Raw genomic sequence first — 27,945 nt, 5'->3', positions numbered from 1 at the left:
AGGCACTCCTTGTGCAAGTCAGAATTTGGCATCTTCCGACCACACGAGGAGCACTTTTTAAAACCAGAGGGTTTTTCAGACATAATTTAAAACACCTCAAAGTTCTAACACTAACAGGGGCAGTAACAACAAAAAAGGAGCCAAACACAGACTAACAGACCAACAGGGGAAACTAGCAAATCTAAGGGAGCTAAACCTATCAACATAACCTATGGTAACAAAATCAAATTAAAATACTTAACTAAAGCAAGAGTCAGATGGATCACGTCCATAGCAAATGTGTGGCAAACAAGATCTGAGGGTTACAGGGCAGCAGGGGATTATGGGAGAGGGAGGAGCTACAGCCTTGGACCTGTCTGTGCTAAGTTGCCGGCTCAGATCTGATGTCGGATCAAAGACTCTTCTGTGAGGAATAATGACATGGATAACATCAGATCAAGCAAGGGTGTAGAACAGGTGTATACCTTCTTTTTCTACCAGTCTATAGCCCTAGTATCCTTGTCTGTAGGTAGGGCATTAGCATTGGGTAAGAGCTTAGAGGGCTTAAATGAAGCAAGAGACACTGCACAGAGGTCTTCCACAGGACTCTTGTACAAGTATTTTATGTCATCAGACACCTTGTAAAACATGTCTGGTCTTTTAGCAGCTGGTGGTTGACAGTCAGGTGTAGAAGTGGCAGACTGGAAAGCATCCTTAATAGCCTCAAAAACAGGTGGGACTGGGGAAGAGGTTGCAGTACCTCTTCTGTACATCAGTGATCTGGGTGGACTGCCATTTAAAATGTTTCCCCATGTTCTGGATAGTCTCCCCAAAGGAAGAGTCATGAATAAGGGTATCTGGAAGCAGGGAGGCCTCTTCAACAAAAATGATTTGTCCAGAAAAGTGCAACTGAGAAGAATTGTCTAGAGTGGTCTGAATCATAACCTTGTTCAGAAGAAGAAGAAGCCAAAGTAGGTTTCTGAGGTTTGTGAAGACCCCGGGGGAAGGGGTTCAAAGCCATAACTTTGAATGAGCCCTGGGAGAAATCTAGCCACACCTTTTCTCTAGCTGCTGAGGGACAGACCACATATTTACTCTTTTGTTTTTGATTTTTGGGCATGATGTCCATCTGGATGTCACACAAAGGTTCAGAACACTGCCTAATCCCTATTAATGTACCTGGGATATATTCCCTAATTAATATCGGAGAGACACTGTGAAGGCTCTCCGAAATGAATTGTGGTTCATTGGAAATTTCTGCAACAAGCAAGTCCTCAGAAGCCATACTGGCCTCCAAAGGAGTCTCTGTAGCAGGCAACTGAGAGGCAAGCCTGATGTACTGCAGGTTCTGTAACCTCAGTGGGTACATCGGAATCTGAAACTTTAGACTGCGTATCTGTTCTGGGCCTCAAGCTTCTTCTTTGGTGGAAGGGGGACTTCTGGGGATGCGAATGCTGCCATTTTGGACTGGGCCAGACATTTAAGATGATGATTTTCTGGAAAGGTGTTAAGGGAGGAAAGCCTCGACCTAAGGATTTTGGGAATGACTGACTGACAAATGCAGCAAGGTTTGTGATCGCACTCTGGACCTAAACAGAAAAGACACTTAGTGTGCAAATCCTTGTATGGAATCTTCCTACCACACTCTCACTTATCGTCCTAGCTGACATCTACCATAAGCAAAAAAGGCAAAGGAATGTTCTCCAATGGGGCACTTACCTAAGAAAACGATAGACTAAGAAACGGTACCACTGACCAAACGATCAGTCTGATGGATGCACAACTGTGTTCGGGCTGGAGGTGTGACAGTCTGAGGAACATGCTCATCCGTCCGTCTATATACCCTTATGCCTATGAACAGGTCTTGTGTCAGATGTATGACTTTGGGAAGGTAAAGCTTTGGTACCCCCAGCTGGTTATCAGCAGTGACAACCCATATGTCAGGAATACTGCAACAGTGATTTCAGTCAGGACATCAAGAAACTCTAAAGTGTACCAGAAATACTTTATCTGGGATTAACAAACAGGCTCCATAACAAGCTAAAAAATTAAGTGTTCAAAAATAAGTTGACTAATTTTTCTGGTAGCCCTAAAACTCCAGCTTTTTCCCAGCAACCACCTTCTGTTAAACTTGGATGGCATACAGGTCTCTATCAGCACTTAACAGACCATCCTGGTACCCAAAATGGCAGGCAGCTGTCACGTTACTGGCCTTCAGACTAGCAACACATTGTTAACTACCTTTACTTTACTTTCTACAAAGTGTATGGGATGGATCTCAAAATGCTTACAGCATACCTACTACTAGAAAACTGGATTAACCGAAGCTAGTTGCACAAGGAAGCCTAGAATGACAGGTTAACTGAGTTATGTCAACAGCTGAGCAAACAATATATTCTGAAGACTATACACATTAATGAATGGACTGAATCCAGTATTTCAGTCAATAAGGGGAGTACTTTTACTGGTCACAAGGATGCACTGAAACAGTAAATTCCAGCTTTAATTTAACCACTTCAAAAAGGACAGCTATAAAAAAGGACAAACTACTTTTTTGTCACACTTTGCCCAAGTTTCCCAAAGCCCATCACACAAAATGGTCATGGTCCATTAGGTGAATACATATTAGCAATGAGCTAGACTTCATGCATGAAAGTTTAATTTTATGTTCCACTTCTTAAAGCACTACTAAGCTACAAATACTTTTACTTACCAATTGCTATTGATCGCAGATATAGCTTTTCAGCTTCTTCATACTGATTCATATCATAGTTGTACAGAGATGCTAGATGGCCCACTGAAAGAGCGACCTCATAATCTTCTTGGCCAAGCAGCTGCTCTTTGATATGAATAGCTTTGATGTGCATTTGTTCTGCCTCCTACAAAAACAAATATGCAAATGTAAATACCAGCTGTTTGTATGAAATGGCATAATTTTCCCTGAAAAAATTGATTCCTCAAGCAAATAGTTAACTCTCCTACTTTCAGCCTTTGAAATGGTCAGGTAGATCTAGCTTTTCATTTCTGGCTAACGAGGGTCACCTGGGCATCACACTACATCAGACACTGCTATGTGAAGAATTGCAACAGAAACAGATATTTTAGGATTACAAAATATTTTCTTACTTCCTCATTTGCAGACACGTGTTCAGAAACATATCTTCATATTACCACAACATGGTCACAGTTCACTTCCCAAAATGCACTGCCTCTGTACTCAACGTACAAGTATCACTATATAGTCTAACCAGTGTCTCTATAGGACTGTCAGACCCCTTCCCATTGATTACTTCTCAAAAATTGATCAAGTATTGTATTACTGCACATAAACAACGGCCTTACCCCTCAGCAGTAAGTTTATAACTGTGGTCAGTTATAAAGTCATGAATAAAGGCACAATTATGAAGTCATGAGAAGATAAGCAGCTAAACTAACTGTTGGACAATGAGATTTTTAAAAAGTTGTTTTTTTCTCTGGCAGTAATTAAGAATAATGGAAACAACTATACAAAAGATGAAACTTGTCATAACAGTGATGTGGAGAATTGACTCAATGGGTATCTTGTCTATCTAAACTGGTGGTATTTTTTGCAACATGGGCCAAGGTTAGGGAAATGTGATGTATTGGAATACTCACCTTAACATTAAATACTCAAATGCCAGGATTACTGCTGTAGCACGACTCATTAAACTCTGGACTTATCTGTGGGAAGAGCCACCCTTCTGGCCTGACTTTCAGAAATGTCTGTCCCTAGAATACAGCAGGTTTTCTCCCCAAGCTAAGGGCCTCAGTATGTTCAGAAAAAAATGGACAGCAGCCAGTGCCATCTTCTATCATTTAATTGGCATTAGAGGTTATCAAAAACATGCCTGCAAATTACACCTGGGAGTATAACAAGGTTCTAAGCTAGGCAGTCTATATCCCATCAACTGAGACAGTGAAGGCTAGCAGCATTTGTTTACAATCTATGAGGGAGCACATGGGAACAGCTTCATATCCCCATTCACACACCCCTAAATCTTTCCATTAAGGTGCTGGAGACTGGTGGTGCCCCTCCAAAGCAATCAGGTGCCACCCCTGTAGGAAAATGAAGGAAGACATACCATACTAAATTGATCGTAGCACTCAAACATCTACTATTAAGTTAAGGATGTCCATAAAACTTTAATACAGTTATAAGGATGACTGCTGAAGCATGACTCGGTATAGCCAGGAAGAGTACTACAGCAGTTTGCCATGCAGAGGGTAAGTGTGACGAAAAATCTAAGGAAAAGGTAGCCGTAGGCCCTGCAGTAACTGCCACACAAGTATTCCGGGCTGACTCTTCTGTAAAGAAAGTTGCAGTGGTTAACTGCTGCCCTGCTAGAATGTGCTGTGATCTACCCTTGCAATGTCTTATCCTTATGATTACAAAAGAAGGGAATGTAAACTGACAGTGACACAGATAAGACCTGCTTAGGTATTTGCATACCATGTCTCCCTCTTGTATAAGGGTGCAAAACAATGGTCAAAGTCTAAGTCTTTTTAATGAAATATCTCAAATGGACAGCAAGAGGTTCACCGGTTCGATTCTCGGCTGGTGTGCCTTCTGTGTGGAGTCTGCATGTCCTCTCTGCATTCGTGTGGGTTTCCTCCGGGTGCTCCGGTTTCCTCCCACATTACAAAGACATGCATCTGGAGCATTTCTCCCTGGGCCTCCACTGAAATTTGGCTTTGTTCCAAGTGGGACTTTCCCAGTTAACAAATGTTAAATAAAAATAAATAAATACAATTCCCGTGTTTTCTATTATGTGCCAGTACCTTTTGCATTTATTTTGTGGTGCAAAGTAACACTGCTAACAGTAATGTCTGATTTCCAGCCAACTCAAACTTCCTTAGGTATGAAGAATGTATTTGAGACCCAGCCAACATTTGTGGGTGAAACAAGATCTTTGTACATTTAGGCCTGCGGCTCTGAAATTCTTGATAAGGTAAAGGCGATCAGGAACAGGTTTTCTTGGTAAATATTTTAGTACTGTTGCAGTGGCTGGCTTGAAATAAGGGACAGTTGCTCAGTTACAAAACTCATATCACAAGTACAAGGGATTTACTTCCTTTTGTTCTGAAACAGAGGACTCTACCCAAGAACTGCCTGCTCATGGGGACAAGACAGAGGGCCAATCCAAGGGAAGGCAGGCTGCAGCAGCTGAAAAGTAAACCTTAATGGAGGCATACAACACACCCTTATGACAGAGTTCTGTCAAACAATGCCAATGTCTGCCACATCTACCAGTGTAGTAGGTCCAAAAAGAGCAGTGAGGACTCCCATAACAAAGGCAGCTCTGGACCTTGAAAAGGCTTTAAATGCTTCTGCTAAAGCTGGAGTGAGGAGAATGGGTGTGCCTACTCCTGAAGGGTAAAGTGGGATCCGATAACTCCCATAAGAAAAAAAAAAAAAAAAAAAAAAAAAAGAGGGACAGTGTTTCTAGTTTTTTTAGTTGCTTAGGGATTTTAAGTCCACGATCCTCTTTGTTAGGACTTTCTGGGGTCTTTACAACTATCTGATATGTCTGATGAGGTGCATCCCAAAAGGGGCACCATTTTCTTTAATTGGTATAATCGGTGTTGAACACTAGGGGGCAATAACCCTTTTTTGATCTGGATGATACTCCTTTGACAATCAGCTGCTCCAAGGTTGGCAAATGAATGGACTGATTAAGGGCCACACTGGATACCACCTTGGGCATAAAGGAAGGACTGGTCCTGAGAGACTCCCTATCTGCATGAGGGCCTGTAATTCAGAAACTCTTCTTGCTGAAGTGATGGCTAGAATTAAGGCTGTTTTCCAAGAAATGAATTTTAACTCTGCAGTTGCAGCTGGCTCAAAAAGAGGCAAAGTGATCTTTTCCAATACAAAGTTAAGGTCCCAGGCTGGAGTAGGGGCTCTCCTAGGTGGTCTTAATTTTTGGCTCCTCTGAGGAAGTGTTTCAGCAGGGGGTGAGAAAAGAGGGGAGGCTCAGTATTATAATGTGCTGAAATGGCTGAGGCATGGATTTTAAATGATGTGAAAGAAAGGCCCTTGTTGAGCATCACTGTTAAGTATTGAAGTATATGTGGTAAACTGGGCACTGTTGTGCCCAATCCCAGAGTCTGGTTCCAGGAACAGTATCTTTTCCACGTTTCAGCATAGGAGTTTCGAGTACTAGGCCTCCTTGCCTCCAGAATGACATCTAACACCTGCTTACTGAAGGATGCTATTGGAGAGCTCAGGGAATTACCCAGGCTGTAAGGTTCAGGGTTTGAAGCTGGGGGTGCAGAATCTGGCCCACCTGCTAGGACAGCAGGGAAGGGGTCTGAGGCAGGTGCCATGGTTCCAGCAGTGACATACTGTGCAAGAGAGGGGTACCAGTGCTGGCGTGGCCTGTCTGGTGCAAACAGTATTGTCCTTGGTTTGTCCTGTTTGATCTTTGATCTTTAGCAGAACTTTCGAGAGGAGAGGCAAAGGGGGAAAGGCATAAACGGAGAGACTTCCCCAGGTGAAGGACAGGGCATCCACTTTTCCAAGCTTGACTGTGGGAAGTCCTTGTGCAGAATTTGTCCAATTGATAGTTCTGAGGGGAGACAAACAGGTCTATCTCTGGGTTCCCCTATTTTTTTCTCAAAATGTTGAATATCTTTGGATCCAGTTTTCACTTGTGTGGGTCCATGAGATTTCTGCTTAGGTCGTCTGCCAGTGAATTTAGCTTGCCTGGCAGGAATTGAGCTTGTAAGTGCACTTGGTAGCTCAAGGCTGTATTCCACAAAGCCATGGCTAGTCTGCAGAGAGGATACGAGTGGGTACCCCCCCTGCTTGTTTATGTACCACATAATAGTGGTGTTGTCTGTCTTTACCAATAATTGTCCTGGAAGAATGTTGTCCTTGAAGGCTGTCAGGGAATTCTGTACAGCTAACATTTCTTTTTGATTGATATGCAGGTGCATCTGACTCTGGTTCCATTTGCCCTGAATGCAATGCCCTGCCAAGTGAGCCCCCCATGCATAGTCTGAAGCGTCTGTTGTTAGGGTTTGGGCGGCAGGGGGTAGAGTGAATAGCAGCCGCTTGTTGCAGTAGCAGGCCTCTGCCCACCAAAGCAAATCTGTCTTTATACAAGGAATGATAGCAATCATCGATTCCAGGTCCTAAGAATGTTGACACCATAGGCTTTTTAGATACCATTGTAGTTTCCTCATATGCAGTCTTGCATATGGAATTAGTAGAATGCAAGAGGCCATGAACCCCAAGGCTTGCAAGATTTTCCTTGAAGATAGCTGGGTCTTTGTGGCCAGTAGTTTTAAGTAATCTGTCAAATAAACTTGTTTCTCTGGCATGAGGTAAGCCATCTGGGAATTGGGAATTTGTGTTCAAGCTTGCTTCCAGGAATACAATTTGTTGGCAGGGTACTAGATGAGATTTATTTTCGTTTATGGTGTACCCCAGTGAGGTAAGAAGTTTCTTTACAAATGCCAGATGATTCAGTAGCATGTCCTGACTTTCTGCCTGAATTAGACAATCGTCCAGGTATGGGTATATTTGAATATTTCTTTGCCTGCAAAATTCAATGACTGGAGCTAGGCACTTTGCGAATACCCTGGGCACAGTAGACAAGCCAAAAGGAAGTGCAGAGAACTGATAGTGCATGTAACCTGCTCTGAAGCTTAGGTATTTCCTGCAAGATTCCCTTATTGGAATGTGCATCTAAGCTTCCTTTAAGTCTAAGGTTGCCAACCAGGCATCTTTGCCTAGCATAGGAAGCAGCTGATGAAGTGTTAGCATTTTGAATTTTAGAATTACCAAAAAGGTGTTTAGAATAGAGAGCTAGGACACCAGGAGCTGTTTTTTTCTGGGTACCAGGAAAGTCTTGAGTAAAAACCTTGTCCCCTTTCTTCTGCTGGGACAGGTTGAATAGCCCTGATACTTAGAAGAGAGCGAACCTGCTTTTGAGCCTCTGCCCACTGACTTGAGCGTAGGTCTGGTCAACCGTTTGGGGTTGGTAAGGTGTGGAAGTGGAATTTGTATCCCTGGGAAACTATATTAAAAACCCATTTGTCCTGGGTAATGAGTTCCCAAGTTTCTTGCATGGAAGGCGATCTTTCACCCTAAGGGAGCAGGCAGTTGAGCAGGGCTTGGAAGGTTTAAAGTGAAATCATTGTGACAGTTTTCCATAGGAGTGTCTTACTACTTCCAGCTTTGGAAGTGGGAGCCCCCCACTGCTTAGGCCTGTGAGTACCTTGTGACTGTACCCTAGGTGGTCTGCTGTTCCTGGGTTTGGACTGAGAAGGCCAGGAAGAGACTGGAAAGGACCAATTCTTAGAAGGCCAATGCCTACTAAATCTGGGAGGCTGTACTTGCAGGAAATCTTTAGCAGTTTTTTTTCCTCCACCTTTTTAAGGACTACTACTGCTTTGTTGCCAAACAAGCGGTCTTGGTTTAAGGGAGCATCCAGTAATTTAGCTTTAACATGATCTGGTAAATTTTACTCCTTAAGTCAAGCATGCCTTCTAAGAACAAACCCAGTGACAGCAGCCCTGCAAGATGCTTCTAAAGAGACAAAACCACATTGCAAAGTATGTTTACCAACTTGTTCAGCAGAATGAATTAAATCCTGTAATTCTTTATTTTAGCACAGTCAGGAATCAACATGATTTTCTGTTTAAGTAGCCACATAATATGCTGCTGATACTTTAACATATGAAACTGGCAGTTTAAGGCCCTAATGGCCAAAGTAGCAGCAGTTTATACCTTCTTACCCAATCTGTCCAAGGCCCTGGAATCTCTATCAGAGGGGATAGGGTTTTTGGCAGTAGTAGCTTTAATGCCTTTAGGTCCCTGGGAAATGGTCTCTGGGTCTGAAGTAGGATTCTTGAAGAGGAACTTGAGAGAGTCAAGTACTCTGTAATACCTGTCAGGTTTCCTGGGAGCCAGAGGTAAAGTGTCTGGGGCCACGCTAGATTCCAAAAAGGCATCATCTACAATGCCCAGGACAGGAGGGGATAGCTAAAGGCCTGTGTTGAGGGAGGAATAAGAATTCCTTAAGCCTCTTTTTGGAGTCAGAGTAATCCTGGCTTTCCAAGTGGAAATGCTCCCTAAGAGTGTGCAAGGTTTCACCAAAAGAAAAATCTTCTGGAGGGGAAGCAGAGGGAATGGAGTCTTCTGCATCATTATCCTCATAGGTAGATAAGGGCAAATCCTGGCAATCAGAAGAAAAGTACAGTTTTGTACCTACCATAAATGTAGATGTTCGAGTGTATACCTTGCTGCAGTCATCACACTTGGGATATCCTGTCGTCTGGCGGTCCCACAGTCGGCCTGAATTCCAAAGTCTTGGTCCGGCGTCGGTTGCTGTCACTTCTTCCCTGACGTCAGTGCGCCAGGGGTATATAAGAGGCATCCGACACCATTTTCTTCAGTTTTTCTTGCCCCAGATGTCAGGTGCCCCCCCAAAAGGTGGTCAGTAGATAGTACCAATAATACAAGTTTAGCATAAACAAAACATCCCTCCAGCTATAAGCAAATACACCACAAAGGATGCATCAGATTTTAAGGTATTGAAAGGTTTCAGTTTGGTCAGAGGGGATGGAGGGAGGGTAACCTGGACTGCAGCAGGGTATACACTTAAACATCTACATTTATGGTAGGTACAAAACTGTACTATGCTCATCGTGTTACCCTGCTGCAGTCATCACACTTGGGTTGAATCCCAAAGCTAAGGATGGGAGGTGGAGTCAAACAGGGTTACAGGAGGCTAGAAGGCCCTGCAAAACTGCAGTGGCGAAGCCAGCTCTAGTCTTAAAGTGGTAAGTGATAGTGTTTGGTGAAGGTGTGTAATGAACTCCAAGTTGCAGCTTCCAGAATATCCTTGGTTGGCACCCCGCTGAGGAAGGCTGTAGATGTAGCTGCTGCCCTGGTGGAGTGGGGGGCCTTATGCTAGCAGGAACTGGTTTTCCATGATGGGTGTAACAAAAACGTATGCAATGTCCTATCCATTTGGAAATGGTCTGTTTTGAGATAGCCTTTCCTTGTGATGCTGTAGCATAGGATACAAAAAGCTGGTCAGATTTTCTGAAAACCTTAGTTTTATCCAAGTAGTAACGTAGTTGCCTGTGAATGTCCAAGGAGTGCAGGAGTCTTTCTCCTTTGTTCTGTGGATTTGAGAAGAAGGTGGGTAAATGCATGGTTTGATTTAGAGCCACACTGGATACCACCTTTGGCATAAAGGAGGGGTTAGTTTGTAGAGAAACTCAGTCTTGATGAAAAATGAGGAAAGGCTCTACTGCCATTAGTGCCTGTAGCTCTGAGACTCTTCTGGCTGAAGTAATTGCTAGCAGCAGGGCAGTCTTCCATGACATAAACTTTAAATCATCTGAGAAAGCTGGCTGAAAAGGTGGCAGCGTAAGCTTTTCCAGAACAAAATTGAGGTCCCAAGTTGGTGTTGGTTCTCTCCTGGGAGGCCTAATGTTTTTGGCCCCTCTGAGGTACTGCCTTAGAAGTGGATGTGAAAATAAGGGAGGATCCGTGTTGCAGTGAGCTGAAGTAGCTGAGGCGTGGATTTTAATAGATGAAAAAGAAAGTCCTTTGTGTAACATCTCAGTTAAATATTGTAGAATCTGAGGTATGTCCGGCTCAAGGGTATTTTGGCCTTCAGCTTGGTTCCAGGCACAAAATCTTTTCCATTTGTCTGAGTAGGTTTTCCTGGTGCTGGGCCTCCTGGCCTCCAGAATGACATCCATAACAGCTTGTGAAAGAGGAGCTGGCTGGTTGCTTAGGTGATTTGCCATGCAGCCAAATTTAACGTTTTGAGCTGGCTGTGTAGAATCTGACTGTCTTGCTGTGTGAGCAGATGAGGAATTTGTGGTAAAATCCATGGTGGGCCCTGGGCCATGTTCCTTAGTAGTGGGTACCAGTGCTGGCGTGGCCAGTCTGGGGCAATGAGTATCATTCGGGGTCTCTCCATCCTGACTTTCAGCAGCGCCTTTGTGAGAAGGGGCAATGGAGAAAAGGCATATACTGTCAGCATTTTCCAACTGAATGAGAGTGCGTCCACTTTCCAAGCTTGATGGTGAAATGTTCTTGTGCAAAATTTTGATAGCTGATAGTTTTGGGGGTTGGCAAACAGGTCTATGTCTGGGTTCCCCCATTTCTGAGTTATCATTGCAAATACTTGTGGATCCAGTTTCCACTAGTGGGGATCCATGATGTTCCTGCTTAGGTTGTCTGCCAATGTGTTCTTTTTTCCTGGCAGGAATTGAGCTTGGAATTGAACTTGGTAAGCCAGTGCTGTGATCCACAAGGTCATTGCTTGCCTGCATAGAGGGTAGGAGTGTGTACCCCCCTTGCCTGTTTATGTACCACATTATTGTGGTGTTGTCTGTCCTTATTATAAGCTGTCCTGGATGTAAGAGGTCCTTGAAGGTTGTCAGAGCATTCTGTACAGCTAGCATTTCTTTTTGATTGATGTGCAGTTTCCTTTGACCTGCAGTCCATATGCCTTGAACGCACCGTCCTGCCATGTGTGCCCCCCAGGCATAGTCCGATGCATCTGTTGTCATAGTTTGCCTGGCTGGGGGTAAGGTGAAAGGCTGACCCTTGTTGAGGTGACATGCCTGTGACCACCATAGAAACTCCTGCTGAAGGCAGGGAATGAGAGGTATCAGTTTCCAAGCTGTGGCTGTGTTGAGTCCATACGCTTTTCAGGTACCATTGTAATTTCCTCATATGCAGTTTTGCAAATGGTATTAGTAGTATGCAAGATGCCATGAAGCCCAAGGCCTGCAGAATTTTTCTTGCAGGGAGTTGGGTCTTTGTTGCCATTATTTTGAAGTATTGAGTTAGTTGTAGTTGTTTGTCTGGAGTCAGATAAGCCACCTGGGCCGTTGTATTCAAGCTGGCACCCAGGAATGTCATATTTTGTGAGGGCACTAGTTTTGATTTCTTTTCGTTTACCGTGTACCCTAGGCAACTTAGAAGGTGTTTTACAAAAGTCAGATGTTGTAAGAGAATGTCCTTGCTTTCTGCTTGGATGAGGCAGTCCAGGTATGGGTATATTTGAATTCCTCTTTGTCTGCAGTATGCAATTACTGGTACACCAGGCATTTTGTGAAGACCCAGGGCGCAGTAGATAAGCCAAAGGGCAGTGCAGAGAATTGGTAATGGGTTGAACCTGCAATGAAACAGAGGTATCTTCTGCAATTTTGTCTGATAGGGACATGTAGGTATGCCTCCTTGAGGTCCAACGTTACTAGCCAAGCTTTCTTGCCCAACATGGGAAGAAGTTGCTGTAGTGTTAGCATCTTGAATTTGGGTACTTGCAAGAAGGTGTTTAGAATTGAAAGGTCCAGAATGGGTCTCCAAGCATTGTCCTTTCTGGGGACTAGAAAGAGCTTTAAGTAAAATCCTTGGCCTTGCTCCTGTGTAGGTACCAGCTGAATGGCTCTCATGTCCATGAGAGCTGTAACTTGTTGTTGTGCCTCTGCCCATTGATTTTGTGGCAGGTTTGGCATTCCTTTTATCTTTGCCAAGGTGTGGAAATGGAATCTGTATCCTTGTGAGATAATGTCTAGGACCCATTTGTCCTTTGTGATGATGCGCCAGTTGTCTGTAAAAAATGCTAATTTTGCTCCCAAGGGAGCTGACAAGAGAGTTTTGCTTGGCAGTTTGAGGTTTAAGTCATTGTGCTTCTCTTCTAGTAGTTTGGGATCTGTCTTCTTTCCTTCTGTGTTGCAGTGCCCCATTGGAGAGGTTTGTAAGGGACTTGTGCTTGTCCTCTGCCCCCTTGGGCATCTGTATTTACCCCTCTGTGGTCTGTCAGAAGCTGGAAAGGACCAATTTTTTGTTGGCCAATTTCTGCTGAAGCGTGGGGGATTGTAACTGTAAGAAATCTTTGACTGTCTGCATAGATTTTGCCTTATCCCCCATTTTCTTTAAAACTTCTTCTGCTTTAACCCCAAGTAAGACATCCTGCTGTAAGGGTGCATCTAGTAACTTTGCTTTAACATGATCAGGCAGAGTTTGTTCCTTTAACCAAGCATGCCTACGTGTAACAGACCCTGTAACAGCTGCTCCACAGGAAGCTTCCAAGGAATCAAATCCACATTGTAAAGTATGTTTGCCCACCTGTTCAGCTGCATGCAACAGATCCTGCATTTCCTTGAATTCAGACTGTTGAGGGTGAGTGCTCACCTTTTGTTTTATTTGAGACATTGGGAATTGCTGGTATTTCAGCATGTGAAATTGACAACTTAGTGCTCTCATAGCTAGAGTGGCTGAGGTGTAAAGCTTCTTCCCCCACCTATCCAGTGCTCTGGAGTCCCTTTCAGAGGGTACAGGGTTTTTAGCCATAGAAGCCTTAGCCCCTTTGGCATCCTGGGAGATTGTCTCTGGGTCAGCAACAGGGCTTTTGTAAAGGAATTTGTGTGAGTCAGGCACTCTATAATATCTATCTGGCTTGGCTGGAGCAGGAGGCAGAGAATCTGGATTTAGACTAGATTCTAAGTAAACATCATCCACAATGTCTAAAACTGGAGGGAAAGCAAGTGGTCTGTGCTGGGGGAGTAAAAGAAACTCTCGGAGCCTTTTCTTTGAGTCGGAGTAGTCCTGACCTTCCCAGTGGAAATGTTCCCTCATGGTATGTAAGGTTTCCCCAAAGGAATAGCCTTCAGGGGGAGAAGCTGAGGGAATGGAATCTTCAGCATCAGAATCTTCATAAGGGGGAAAGGAGTAATCCTTTTCCTCAGAGGAGCCTGAGGAAATAAGACAAAATAAGACACTTGATCAGAGGAGGCATAATCCTCCTCTTGTCTAGGCCTTTTGTCTGGGGGGGGGGGGTTGGGAACCCCTGATTAAAGAAATCAAATTTTCAGCAATTTTAAGCATCTGTTTCTTAGGCATGGGGCCTTAAACTGGAGACTGATGTGCAGTCTTTTTTGGTTTTAGAGGAGTCTTAAGCTTAGCATAAGATTTTATGGTGAGTATCCGGTCTGAAGACACCTTCTGTAACCGAAGGTGTTTCCACAGCACCGGCTTCTCCTTCTGCAATGTTGTCGGCACGGCCTAAAGAAAATGGCTGCATCGGCCTAGAACTCTCTGCTTGAGAATCCGAAGCGGTCTGGGGTTCCAATTCTGCGGTCGCCAGGGGCTGCATAGGTGCCTCACTGAAAACCGGAGAACCGGCGACCAGCACAGCCGAGGCCTCGGAGTCTGGCTTGGATCTAGGCTGCCTGTCTTTATCTTTGCGTTTTTTATGCACGCCGGTAGTCGGTTGCTCCGACAGCACAGTGTAATTAAATTTCCTACTAAAGTAGTGACATACGAAATCAAAGCGTCGCTTTATAGTTCGCTTATTAAACCTAGCACAAAACCGACAACCAGTGACGTCGTGGTCTGGGCCTAGGCAAGGTATACAATAAGAATGAAAATCCTTATGAGGTATTTGCTTCCCACAAGAAATGCAATTGTTAACTTTTTCTGACATCGGACTGAGGCAAGAAAAGGTTCCCCAATGGGGTACTTAGCTTTGAAGACTATGGACTGAAATTCGATTCGAAATCTCAGGTGTTGGCCGACCGGCACTTGCGAACTGCTTCTGCTTCGGGCACCGCGCGGCAAGAAAGACTGAAGAAAATGGCGTTGAATGCCTCGTATACCCCTGGTGCACTGACGTCAGGGAAGAAGCGACAGCAACCGACGCCGGACCAAGACTTTGGAATTCAGGCAGACTGCGGGACCACCTGACGACAGGATAACCCAAGTGTGATGACTGCAGCAGGGTAACACGATGAACATCAGAAATTTCAGAATCCTGATCAGAAGAATCAGAAGGAAAATCAGTTCTAGGTGTCTTAAATGCTGAAGGCTGTCTTCCCCTAATTAAAATAATAAGGTCTTCAGCCATTCTTATTTGTTTTTTTTAGGCATATGGGCCTGACCATGCGGGTTAGACATCAGTTTTCTAGGCGTGGGTCGAGTTTTAGGCCTTGAAGAAGAAGATGGCGTCGGTTTGAAATGCAAGTCAGTTGGCCTGAATACACCCTCAGAAGCCGGTGCCTGCACAGCGGCTCCGGACCCATCCAAGTTAGAGACATTCGCAGGTTCCGTGGTCGAAGAAGCATCTTGTGGCATACCGGACTTCGAATGGGTCTCAGTAGAGGCCTGCAAATCTGAAGTAGCGGATATCAGGGATGCGAAAGCGTCTCACTGAGTACCGGCGAACTGGCAACTAGCTTAACAGAAGCGTCGTCGGCAGCTTTGGACCTATGCGGTCTGTCTTCTTTCTTTATCTTTACGGAATGTGGGTAGTCGGACGGCTTACTGAAGCCATTTCTGGAGAATTAAACAGAGTACCAAAATAGTTTGATGCAAAAATGAACCAACGACGAATAGTTCGAGGACTGAATAAGGCACAAAACCAACAGCGAGGGACGTCGTGGTCTGGGCCTAGTCAAGGAATGTAGTACGAATGAAAATCTTTATGAGGTATTTGCTTTCCAAAGGTAATACAATTGTTAACTTTTACTGACATCGGTTTAGAGCAAGAAAAAGGATCCCCAACAGGGTACTTAGCTTTTTTGAAGTCTTTGGGTTCTGAAACTCGAAAACGAAAATTTCAAAAGTCGGCTGACCGGCACTTGCGAACTGCTTCTGCTTTGGGCACTGCGCGGCAAGAAAGACTGATGTAATGGCGTCGGCTGCATGCTTTATACCCCTGACGTCATGGAAGAAGAAACAGCATTTGACGCAGGGATCCAAGACTTTGATATTCAGGCCGGCTGAGGGCTAGCTACAGGCAGATAACCCAAATGTAATGACTGCAACAGTGAAACACGAAGAACATCCAGGACTGCAGCAGTGAATACACTGGAAAGTACAGTTTTGTACCTACCATAAATGTAGATGTCCGAACTGGATAGCATCTGCAGTCATAACAAGTGGGTTGTCCTGTCGTCAGGCAGCCCTTCATCGGGGTGGATTCCAAAGTCGGTCGGGCTTACTGATGTACTCCCACCGTCCGTGTCTGTCTCTGGTCTGCCCTTCAGTCGGCCGGATTCCAAAACGGTCCCCCGGCTTCGCTCGTGTCGCCACTCCACCCGTCATCTCTGGTTCGGTATAAAGGCATCAGCCGGCGCCATTTTCCTTCCAGTGTTTCTTGCCCCAGATGCCAGTAGCCCTCTTGCAGGCTAAAATTTGGATAGATGCCAATGTTTCCAAATAGATAGAGGTAAACACAACAATAAGCATGTATGTACATATACACAAACAACACAACCAAAAACTCCCCCAACAGCTAGCTATTAGAAGGGTAAACATCCTAGGAGTACCACAGAGGGGATGGTAATCCTGAGACTGCAGATGCTATCCAGTTCGGACATCTACATTTATGGTAGGTACAAAACTGTACTATGTCCTTCATGGATGCATCTGCAGTCATAACAAGTGGGTAGAATACCAGCCAACTAGGGAGGAGGATAAAAGTAGATTATGGTGTGTTTAGGATCCCTTGCAGTACAGCAGTGGCAAACCCTGCTCGATCTGGAATATAGAGGCAAATTGTAATGCTTGGCAAATGTATGCACGGAGGTCCCAAGTAGCTCAAAAATAAACCCTTTTGGCTGCCACTCCGAAAGAAGGCTGTGGTAGTGGCTGTTGCTCTTGTAGAATGAGGTCTTATGTTCTGTGGAATTGGTTTTCCATGGAAGGAGTAACAGAATCGTATGCAATTTCCTATCCATTTGGAGATTGTCTGTTTGAAATAGCTTTTTCCCTTCCTGTTGCATAGGCTACAAAAGTTGGTCAGTCTTTCTGCTATTTTTGTTCTGTCAAAAAGTAGTAGTAGCTGTCTATGTACATCCCAAAGGTATGCAGTATTCTTTTTCCTTTGTTTTTGGGGTTGGGAAAAGAAGGTAGGGTGATTGGATTGCGGGTTTAAAGACACTCTGGATACCACCTTAGGCATAAATGTAGGATTAGTCCTCATGGACACTCTATCTTGGTGGAAGATTAGGAAGAAAGGGTTGCACTGCCATTAAGGCCTGTAGTTCTGAAACCCTCCTTGCTGAAGTAATTGCCAGTAGGAAAGCAGTTTTCCATGACAGGTGTTGTAGGTCTGCTGTTGCTGCTGGTTCAAAGGGTGCTAGTGTCAACTTTTCTAGCACAAAGTTTAAATCCCAAGCTGGTAATGGTGGTTTCCTTGGAGGTTTTACATTCTTGATTCCTCTGAGGAATTGTCTGAGCAAAGGGTGCGAAAACAGGTGTATCAAAGCTGTATTCTGCTGAAATAGCTGATGCATGTATCTTGATGGAGGAGTAGGACAGGCCTGAATGAAGAAGTTCGCCAGATACTCCAGAATGTTAGGCATATCTATGTTTGACACATCTTTTCCTCTTCTCTTCAGATGACAAACCTTTTCCATTTTCCAGCATAGTTCCTTCTTGTTGAAGGTCTGCGTTTCCAGAATGATGTCTTTAACTCTTTGGGAAAGTTCTGGAATAGCTGCTGTTATGTGATGTTCCATGCAGTCAGTTGTAAGGTTTTTAGGTTTGGATGTATGATGCTGTAGTTGTTCTGCGTTAACATCAAAGGCATCAGGGAATTGTCCACATATTGTTCCGAGACATGCTCCTCAGTAGTGGGTACCAGTGTTGTCTTGGCCAGTTTGGAGCTATCAGGATTATCCTTGGACGTTCTCCCTGATTTTCAGTAGTACCTTGTATCAAAGGAAGAGGCGGGAATGCATATGCTGTTAGGCCTTTCCAGTTGAAAGAGAGCGAAAATCCTTTCCCATGCTAATGGGGGGAAATGTCCTGTGAGAATTTTTGAGCTGGTGATTGAGAGGTGATGCCATAGGTCTATCTGTGGCATTCTGAGTGCCAGGGTCCACAGCTCCAAGGTCATTCTGCATAGGGGGTATGAATGAGTGCCCCTGTTTGTTGATGTACCACATGACTGTGGTGTTGTCTGTCTTATCATCAACTGCCCTTGAGAAATGGTTTGAACTTTTGATTGCCAGTTTTACTGCCAGCATTTCTTTAGGTTGATGTGCAGTTGAAGTTGATCCTGTGTCCACAATCCTTGCACATTTGTCCAGCATGTGTGCCCCCATCCCAGGTCTGTGTTGTGATGGTCTGGCTTGCTTGACATCTGCGAAAGGGTAGGCCCTGGTTTGACTGGCATGCCTGAGAGCCCACCATAGGAACTCCTGTTTTAAGCATGGAATTAGTGGGATTTCTGTTTCTAAGACTGCCTGTGTTGGGACCATAAATTCTTTAGGTACCACTGTAGTTTTCTCATATGTAGTCTGGCAAATGGAACCAAGATTATGCATGATGCCATGAAGCCCAAGGCCTGCAGTACTTTTCTTGCTGTTAACTTGTTCAGTTTTGTTAGTGCCAAGAAGTATAGAAGGAGGTCTTTTTGTTTTTCTGTAGTCAGGAATGCCATTTGTTTTACTGTGTCCAATACCGCGCCCAAGAAAGTCCTTGTTTGGGATGGTATTAGCCTTGACTTTTGTAAATTGACTGTGTATCCCAGTGCTTGTAGCAAGTAAATGACCCTTTGTAAATCTGTTGTCAGCTTGCTTTTGTTGTCCCCTTGTAGCAGGCAGTCGTCCAGGTCTGGGTACATTTGAATTCCCTGAAGACTGCAATGGGCGATTACTGAGGCCAGGCATTTTGTGAATACTCTGGCGCAGTAGATAAGCCAAAAGGCAATGCTGAGAATTGATAGTGCTCTGATCCTGCAAGAAATCTGAGGTATCTTCTGCAGATTGGTCGAATGGGGACGCAGGTATATGCCTCTGAGATTCTAGAGTTACCAGCCAAGACTCCTTGCCCACCATGGGAAGAAGTTGCTGTAGGGTCAGCATTTTGAATTTTGGGACAATCGTGTATGTATTTAAGGTGGACAGGTCGAGAATTGGTCTCCAACTTTTTCCTTTCTTGGAACTAGGAATAGTCTGGAGTAGAACCCCTTTCCATGTTCTGCTGGTGGCACTGTTTCCACAGCTCACATGTTTGGTAACTCCATTATCTGGCGTAGAGGCCTCTGTTTTTATTTGGAGGTAGATTTGGCATTCTTTGACTGGAATAGTGTGGAAGTGAAACCGTAACCTTGATCTATGGTTTGTAAAATCCACTTGTCCTTTGTTATGTAGTGCCAGTTCTTTGAAAATAAGGTTAACTTCCGCCTAGAGGAGCTGCTATTTGTTCCCTGGTAGGCAGGTTTAGGTTAAGTCACTGTGGTTGTGTTGATGTAGTGGCAGTGGCCGTGTCTGGCCTCTGTTGTTACCTTGCCACTGTCTTCCTGTAGGCACCTCTGGATTGGTTTCTGCCTCTGAACGCCTATTCCTGCCCCTTTGAAATTTTGTGGAGTCAGGAAAGGACCAATTTTTGGCAGGCCAGTTCCTGCTAAACCTTGGGGTTGAACCTGCAAGAAATCTTTAACAGTTTGAACAGATTTTGCCTTTTCTTCCATTTTCTTCATAACCTGCTGGGCAGATGTACCAAACAAACTTGTCTTGTCCATAGAGCATCTAGCAACTTAGCTTTAACATGATCCGTAAAGCTTGTTCCTTTAGCCATGCATGCCTTCTTATCACTGTGCCTGTCATGGCTGATCTAAATGAAGCCTCCAGTGCATCATAGCCACATTTTAAGGAATGGTTGCTAACCTGTTGTATGTTATTTACCATATCTAATACATATTTCTTATCAAGAGATTCATCAGTGGTTAGTTTTTAGTTAACTGATCCAGCATAAACTCTTGGTATTGTATCATGTGAAACTGACAGTTTAAAGCTCTAGCTGAGAGTAGCTGAAGTGTAGACCTTTACCCCATCTGTCTAATGACCTTGCTTCCTTTCAGAAGGAATAGGGTTTTTGGGATATAGTTTCTGGGTCTGCAAGTGGAGCCTTGTAAAGGTGGTGATGAGTATCTGGCACCCTGTAAAATCTGTCTGGTTTGGCAGGGGCTGGGGTAAAGAATCTGGAGCTGAGCAAACATCATTGAAAGCATCATCCACCACAGAGAGAACAGGGTATAGCCAAGGGCCTGTGCTGAGGGAGGTGCAGAAAGGTCCTAAGTCTTTTCTGGAGTCTGAAAAACCTGTTGCTGCCATTGAACTGTTCTCGCATGGCATGCAAAAGTTTTAAAGGAAAATTCTTCTGGTGGGAAGCAGCTGGGATGGATTCTTCAGCATCAGAATCTTCAAAATTGGAGAAGGAGCCTCTGGCTGGTCAGTTATGTCTGATTCATCAGCAGAATCATCAGAGGACACTGGCTCGGGGCTCTGCCCTAGGTCTCTTCTCTGGGGCTGAGAGGCCCTGTCTGGGTGAGATTGAGATCCTCTAATTAAAGAAATTAAATCTTCTGCCAAGGTAAGCATTTGAGAACTAGAAGAGGGCCTGATGGGGTGGATGGGGGTGGTTAACAGGCACTGTTTTAGTAGTCTTGGCAGCTTTAGCCCTGGCGAAGGCCTTAATGGACATGGCTGCTGGAGGCCTAGCAGCACCACGTGGTGGGGTAGAAACATCCAAGGATGGTGTCTGATAAGTCAACCACCGTGGTGGGTAAAATTTCTGAAGTCGCTTCAAGAGTTGTAGCAGGGGCCCCAGTTGTAGGAATAGGTTCAGCTGTACTTTGTTCAGTTTTCTCGGTTTCCCGAACCGAGGACACCGCTGTTTGTTTAACCAAGGTTTTTCCGAAAAAACTGCGATCATGAAAAGTCGGTCTCTTTCGCTTTTTTGCTTTTGCCAGGGTAGTCGGAGGATCCGACGGCATATGTACGCAAAACAGAACCGAAAACTGTTCTGCTTAACTCCGACCGATGCCTAAGCCGCGTCCGGTTGAAGGAAGCACAGGTCAACAGGTTGCTACTGCCCAGTGGGCTGGGCCTAAACAAGGCAGACAGTAAGAGTGGAAATCTTTATGAGGTATTTGTTTTTTCTGACATCGGCTGAGGCAAGAAAGAGTCCCCACGGGGTACTTAGCTTTAGAGAAGTCTTCAGTATTCGGTAGAAGTAACTCTCTGGATCCGACCGCACGCGCACTTAGCTTGGCTTCTGCTTCACGCGCCGCGCGCAAGAAAGACTGAGGAAAATGGCGCCGGCTGATGCCTTTATACCAAGCACCAACAGAGATGACGCCGGGTGAGTGCGTACATCAGCCGGCCGGACCCCTTTCTGAATCCGCCGACGAAGAAGCGCCTGCTGCGACACAGGACAACCCACTTGTTATGACTGCAGATGCATCCATGAAGGACATCATTATATTTATGATAAGTGTACACAACTGTACTATGTTCTTCATGTATCACTGTTGCAGTCATCACATTTGGGTTGATTACCAAAGCTGAGGAGAAGGATGGAGGCAGGTAAGAAGACTAGGTGCTGGCCAGGATGCCCTGCAAGACTGCAGTGGCAAAGCCTGCTCTGGATTTAGAGAAGATAGGCAGGTGGTAATGTTTGGTGAAGGTGTGGACAGATGTCCATGTGGAAGCCTCCAGGATGTCCCTGGTGGGGACTCCTCTAAGGAAATCTTAGAGGTGGAGGCTGCTCTGGTAAAGTGAGTCCTGACCCCCTAAGGGGGAGGTTTCCCATGTTGCTTGTAACAAAAAAGGATGAAGTCTGCTATCCATTTGGAAATGATTTATTTGGATATGACTTTGCTCTCTGTCCCTGCAGCAAAGCTGACTAGCAATTGATCAGACTTTCTGAATGATTTAGTCCTGTCTAGGTAGAATCTGAGCTGTCTGTGTACATCTAGAGAGTGCAGGATCCTTTCCCCCTTGTTTTGCGGGTTAGGGGAAAAAAGTGGGCAAATGAATGGATTGGTTGTGTGCCACACTGGATACCCCTTTGGGCATGAAGGATAGATTAGTCCTAAGGGACGCCCTGTCAGCATGGAAGATTATGAAGGGCTCTACAGCCATGAGTGCTTACAGCTCGAATACTCATCTGGCTGAAGTGATGGCCAGTTGCAAGACTGTCTTCTAGGAGAGAAACTTTAACTCTGCTGAGGATGCTGATTCTAAGGCGGGCAGGGTGAGCCTTTCCAACACAAAGTTTAGGTCCCAAGCTGGTGTAGGTGCTCTTCTGGGTAGCCTCAAGTTGCTATCCCCTCTTAGGAACTGTTTGATGAGAGAGTGTGAGAAAACAGGGTGCTCAGTGTTGAAATGAGCAGAGATAGCAGAGGCATGAATTTTAATAGAGGAAAAGGAGAGACCTCTGTGAAGCAGGTAAGCTAGGTAATCCAGGGTGAGAGGTAGGGAGGGCTGTGCCGTACTGGCTCCCTTAGCCTGAATCCAGGTGCAGAACCTTTTCCATTTGTCAGCAAAAGACTTTCGAGTGCTAGGGTGTCTAGCCTCACGCATAACATCTAGAACCTGTTTACTGAGATTGGCAGCCTGATCAGTGGTCAGAGGATAAGCCAGGCTGCCAAACTGAAGCTCTGCAATTGGGGATGCATGAATTCTCCTTACCTCTGGGTCAGGAGGGTTGGGGTCTGATGAAGATGCCATGGTAGCAGTGGGGGCAGACTGTGCAGCAGTGGTTACCAGTGCTGGTGAGGCCAGTCTGGAGCAATCAGAATTGTCCTTGGTTTTTCCTCCCTTATTTTGAGCAGTACCCTGGTAATGAGAGATAGATGGGGAAATGCATAGACCAAGAGGTTGACCCAGGGGAACGATAGGGCATCCACTTTCCAGGCCCTTTGGTTAGCCTGTCTGGTGCAGAACCTGCTGAGTTGATGGTTGGAGAGGGAAGCAAAGAGGTAAACCTTCGGGGTGCCCCATTTCTGAGTTATTAGGGTGAAGGTTCTTTGGTCTAGCTGCCACTCGTGGGTTCAGATGATTTCTGCTTAATTTGTCTGCCAGAGAGTTTAGTGAGCCTGGCAGGAATTGTGCTAACAGGTGTAGTTGCACGGCTGAGGCTGTGTGCCAAAGAGTCATGGCAAGCCTGCATAAAGGGTAGGAGTGGGTCCCTCCCTGCTTGTTGATATACCACATCACAGTGGTGTTGTCTGTTTTTATCAGGGGAGCCCCTGGGGAGAGAAGGGGGCTGAAAGCTGTCAGTGCATGCTGGATAGCTAACATCTCTTTTTGGTTGATGTGCAGATGTATTTGCTGTGGGCTCCACTGGCCCTGTATGCACCTGCCATCCTGGTGTGCACCCCAGGCATAGTCTGATGCATCTGTGGTAAGGGTATGGGTGGCGGGGGGTGGTGAGAAAGGTAGTCTCTTGTTGTGGGAGCATGCTGCTGCACACCAAAGAAAATCTGTCCTTAGGCAAGGTATCACTGGTATAACAGTTTCCAGGTCTCGAGAGTGTTGACACCAAAGGCTTTTTAGGTACCACTGAAGTTTCCTCATATGCAGTCTGGCATATAGAATGAATAGGATGCAAGATGCCATGAACCCCAGAGCTTGCAGGATTTCCCTTGTGGATAACTGGGTTCTGGTGGTTAGTTGAGAGAAGTAGGCTGTCAGTTAAGTTTGCTTTTCTGGTGTAAAGAATGCCATCTGGGGTGCTGCGTCCAGGCTTGCTCACAGGAATGTAATCCTTTGAGTGGGCACTACATTGGATTTCTTTTCGTTGATAGTGTACCCCAGGGAGGACAGTAGGGACTTTACAACGGCCAGGTGCTTGAGCAGCTGTTCCTGTCTGCCTGAATCAGGCAGTCGTCTAAATATGGGTAAATTTGTATACTTCTTTGTCTGCAAAAAAGCAATGGCAGGAGCCAGACATCTAGTGAAAACTCTGGGAGCAGTAGATAAGCCAAAGGGAAGCACAGAGAACTGAAAGTGCAGAGATCTTGCCTTGAAATATAGATATTTTCTGCATGATTCCCTGATTGGGATATGGAAGTAGGTCTCTTTTAGGTCTAGGGTGGCTAGCCAAGCATTCTTTGAGAGCATAGGTAGTAGTTTTCTGGAGGGTGAGCATTTAGAATTTTGGTATTATCAGGAAGGTGTTTAGAATGGATAGATCGAGGATGGGGCACCAGGTGCACTCTTTTCTGGGTACCAGAAAAAGTCTGGAGTAGAAAAGTCCAGTTTTGTACCTACCATAAATGTTGATGTTCGAGTGTATACCCTGCTGCAGTCATCACACTTGGGGTTATCCTGCCGTCAGGCGGTCCCGCAGTCAGCCCGAATTCCAAAGTCTTGGTCCCGCGTCGGTTGCAGTCGCTACTTCCCTAACGTCAGAGCGCCAGGGGTATATCAGAGGCATCAGACACCATTTTCTTCAGTTTTTCTTGCCCCAGATGTCAGGTGCCCCTAATAGGTAGGCAAAAAAAAAAAAAAAAAAAATATATATATATATATATATATATATATATATATATATATATATATATATATATATACACACACACGCACACACATATACATATAGCTATATGGAAAAAATAAAACAAAACCCTTAGGCACAAGCAAATACACCACAGAGGTAGTATAGAATAGAGTGGTAGAGATAAGTTCAGCTAGTTCAGAGGGGATGGAGGGAGGGTAACCTGGACTGCAGCAGGGTATACACTCGAACATCTACATTTATGGTAGGTACAAAACTGTACTATGTTCATCGTGTTACCCTGCTGCAGTCATCACACTTGGGTAGAATCCCAAAGCTAAGGATGGGAGGTGGAGTCAAACAGGGTTAGAGGAGGCTAGAAGGCCCTGCAAAACTGCAGTGGCGAAGCCAGCTCTAGTCTTAGAGTAAAGTGGTAAGTGGTAATGTTTGGTGAAGGTGTGTACTGAACTCCAAGTTGCAGCTTCCAGAATATCCTTGGTTGGCACCCCCCTGAGGAAGGCTGTAGATGTAGCTGCTGCCCTGGTAGAGTGGGGCCTTATGGAAGCAGGAACTGGTTTTCCATGGTGGGTGTAGCAAAAACGTAGGCAATGTCCTATCCATTTGGAAATGGTTTGTTTTGAGATAGCCTTTCCTTGTGATGCTGTAGCATAGGATACAAAAAGCTGGTCAGATTTTCTGAAAACCTCAGTTTTATTCAAGTAGTAACGTAGCTGCCTGTGAATATCCAAGGAATGCAGGAGTCTTTCTCCTTTGTTCTGTGGATTTGGAAAGAAGGTGGGTAAATGGATGGTTTGATTTAGAGCCACACTGGATACCACCTTAGGCATAAAGGAGTGGTTAGTTCATAGAGAAACTCTGTCTTGATGAAAAATGAGGAAAGGCTCTACTGCCATTAGTGCCTGAAGCTCTGAAACTCTTCTAGCTGAAGTGATTGCTAGCAGCAGGGCAGTCTTCCATGACATAAATTTTAAGTCAGCTGAGAAAGCTGGCTCAAAAGGAGGTAGCGTAAGTTTTTCCAAAACAAAGTTGAGGTCCCAAGCAGGTGTTGGTGCTCTCCTGGGAGGCCTAATGTTCTTGGCCCCTCTGAGAAACTGCCTTAATAGTGGATGTGAAAATAAGGGAGGATCCATGTTGTAGTGAGCAGAAATGGCTGAGGCGTGGATTTTAATAGATGAAAATGAAAGCCCTTTGTGTAACATCTCAGTTAGATATTGCAGAATCTGAGGTATGTCATGCTGACGGGTATTTTGGCCTTTAGCCTGGTTCCAGGCGCAAAACCTTTTCCATTTATCTGAGTAGGCTTTCTTGGTACTGGGCCTCCTGGCTTTCAGAATAACTTCCATAACAGCTTGTGAGAGAGGAGCTGGCTGGTTGCTTAGGTGATTTGTCATGCAGCCAAGTTTAAGCTCTTGAGCTGGCTGCGCAGAATCTGATTGTCTTGCTGTGTGAGCAGGTGAGTAATTTGTGGTAGAATCCATGGTGGGCCCTGGGCCATATTCCTTAATAGTGGGTACCAGTGCTGGCGTGGCCAGTCTGGGGCAATAAGTATCATTCGGGGTCTCTCCATCCTGACTTTCAGTAGCACCTTCGTGAAAAGGGGTAGTGGAGGAAAGGCATATACTGTTAGCATTTTCCAACTGAATGAGAGTGTGTCCACTTTCCAAGCTTGATGGTGAAAAGTCCTTGTGCAAAACTTTGTTAGCTGATAGTTTTGAGGGCTGGCAAACATGTCTATGTCTGGAAGCCCCCATTTTTGAGTTATCATTGCGAATACTTGTGGATCCAGTTTCCACTCGTGGGGATCCATGATGTTTCTGCTTAGGTCGTCTGCCAATGTGTTCTTTTTTCCTGGCAGGAAATGAGCTTGTAATTGAACTTGGTAAGCCAGTGCTGTGTTCCACAAGGTCACTGCTTGCCCGCATAGCGGGTAGGAGTGTGTACCCCCTTGTTTGTTTATGTACCACATTACTGTGGTGTTGTCTGTCCTTATGATAAGCTGCCCTGGATGCAAGAGGTCCTTGAAGGCTGTCAGAGCATTTTGTACAGCTAGCATTTCTTTTTGATTGATGTGCAGATTCCTTTGATCTGCTGTCCATAAGCCTTGAACGCACCGTCCTGCCATGTGTGCCCCCCCAGGCATAGTCCGATGCATCTGTTGTCATAGTTTGCCTGGCCGGGGGTAGGGTGAAAGGCTGACCCTTGTTGAGGTGACAAGCCTGTGACCACCATAGAAACTCCTGTTGAAGGCAGGGAATGAGATTTATCACTGTTTCCAAGCTGTGGCTGTGTTGAGTCCATACGCTTTTTAGGTACCATTGTAATTTCCTCATATGCAGTTTTGCAAATGGTATTAGTAGTATGCAAGATGCCATGAAGCCCTAGGCCTGCAGAATTTTTCTTGCAGGGAGCTGGGTCTTTGTTGCCATTGTTCTGAAGTATTGAGTTAATTGTAGTTGTTTGTCTGGCGTCAGATAAGCCATCTGGGCCGTTGTTTTCAAGCCGGCACCCAGGAATGTCATATTTTGTGATGGCGCTAGTTTTGATTTCTTATCGTTTACTGTGCACCCTAAGCAACTTAGAAGATGTCTTACAAAGGCCAGGTGTTGTAAGAGAATGTCCTTGCTTTCTGCTTGGATGAGACAGTCGTCCAGGTATGGGTATATTTGAATTCCTCTCTGTCTGCAGTATGCAACCGCTGGTGCCAGGCATTTTGTGAAGACCCTGGGCGCAGTAGATAAGCCAAAGGGCAGTGCAGAGAATTGGTAATGGGTTGAACCTGCAATGAAACGGAGGTATCTTCTGCAATTTTGTCTGATAGGGACATGCAGGTATGCCCTCCTTGAGGTCCAACATTACTAGCCAAGCTTTCTTGCCCAACATGGGAAGAAGATGCTGTAGTGTTATAGCATCTTGAATTTGGGTACTTGCAAGAAGGTGTTTAGAACTGAAAGGTCCAGAATGAGTCTCCAAGCATTGTCCTTTCTGGGGACTAGAAAGAGCCTCGAGTAAAATCCTTGGCCTTGCTCCTGTGTAGGTACCAGCTGAATGGCTCTCATGTCCATGAGAGCTGTAATTTGTTTTTGTGCCTCTGCCCATTGATTTTGTGGCAGGTTTGGCATTCCTTTTATCCTTGGCAAGGTGTGGAAATGGAATCTGTGTCCGTGTGAGATAATGTCTAGGACCCATTTGTCCTTTGTGACAATGCACCAGTTGTCTGCAAAAAGTGCTAATTTTCCTCCCAAGGGAGCTGCCAAGAGAGTTTTGCTTGGTAGTTTGAGGTTTAAGTCACTGTGTTTGCCTTCTAGCGGTTTGGGACCTGTCTTCTCCTCCCTTCTGTGTTGTAGTGCCCCATTGGCGAGGTTTGTAAGGGATTTGTGCTTGTCCTCTGCCCCTTGGGTGCCTATATTTACCCCTCTGTGGTCTGTCAGAAGCTGGAAAGGACCAATTTTTTGTTGGCCAATTTCTGCTGAAGCGTGGGGGCTGTACCTGTAAGAAATCTTTGACCGTCTGCACAGATTTTGCCTTATCCTCCATCTTCTTTAAAACCTCCTCTGCTTTAACCCCAAATAAAACATCCTGCTGTAAGGGTGCATCCAGTAACTTTGCTTTAACATGATCAGGCAGAGAATGCTACTTTAACAAGCATGCCT

General features: G+C 45.1%; 1 protein-coding gene across 2 annotated transcripts in view; it reads right to left on the bottom strand.

Annotated features, from left to right (window-relative positions):
- The window catches only part of APPBP2 (amyloid beta precursor protein binding protein 2), a 1,023,983-nt gene that overhangs the window by 92,252 nt on the left and 903,786 nt on the right, over positions 1-27,945 (bottom strand). For both annotated transcript variants that reach the window (XM_044054555.1, XM_044054556.1), the window contains exon 12: positions 2,693-2,858. In XM_044054555.1, coding sequence (XP_043910490.1) covers positions 2,693-2,858 — 166 coding nt within the window. The remainder of the gene's footprint in view (positions 1-2,692; positions 2,859-27,945) is intronic.

This window comes from Protopterus annectens, chromosome 13.part0 (genome assembly GCF_019279795.1).
Source record: "Protopterus annectens isolate FY-2018-M chromosome 13.part0, PAN1.0, whole genome shotgun sequence".
Taxonomy (NCBI): domain Eukaryota; kingdom Metazoa; phylum Chordata; order Ceratodontiformes; family Protopteridae; genus Protopterus; species Protopterus annectens.
The sequence above is the reverse complement of the archived record's forward strand: the minus strand, read 5'-3'. Positions and strand labels throughout refer to the sequence as shown.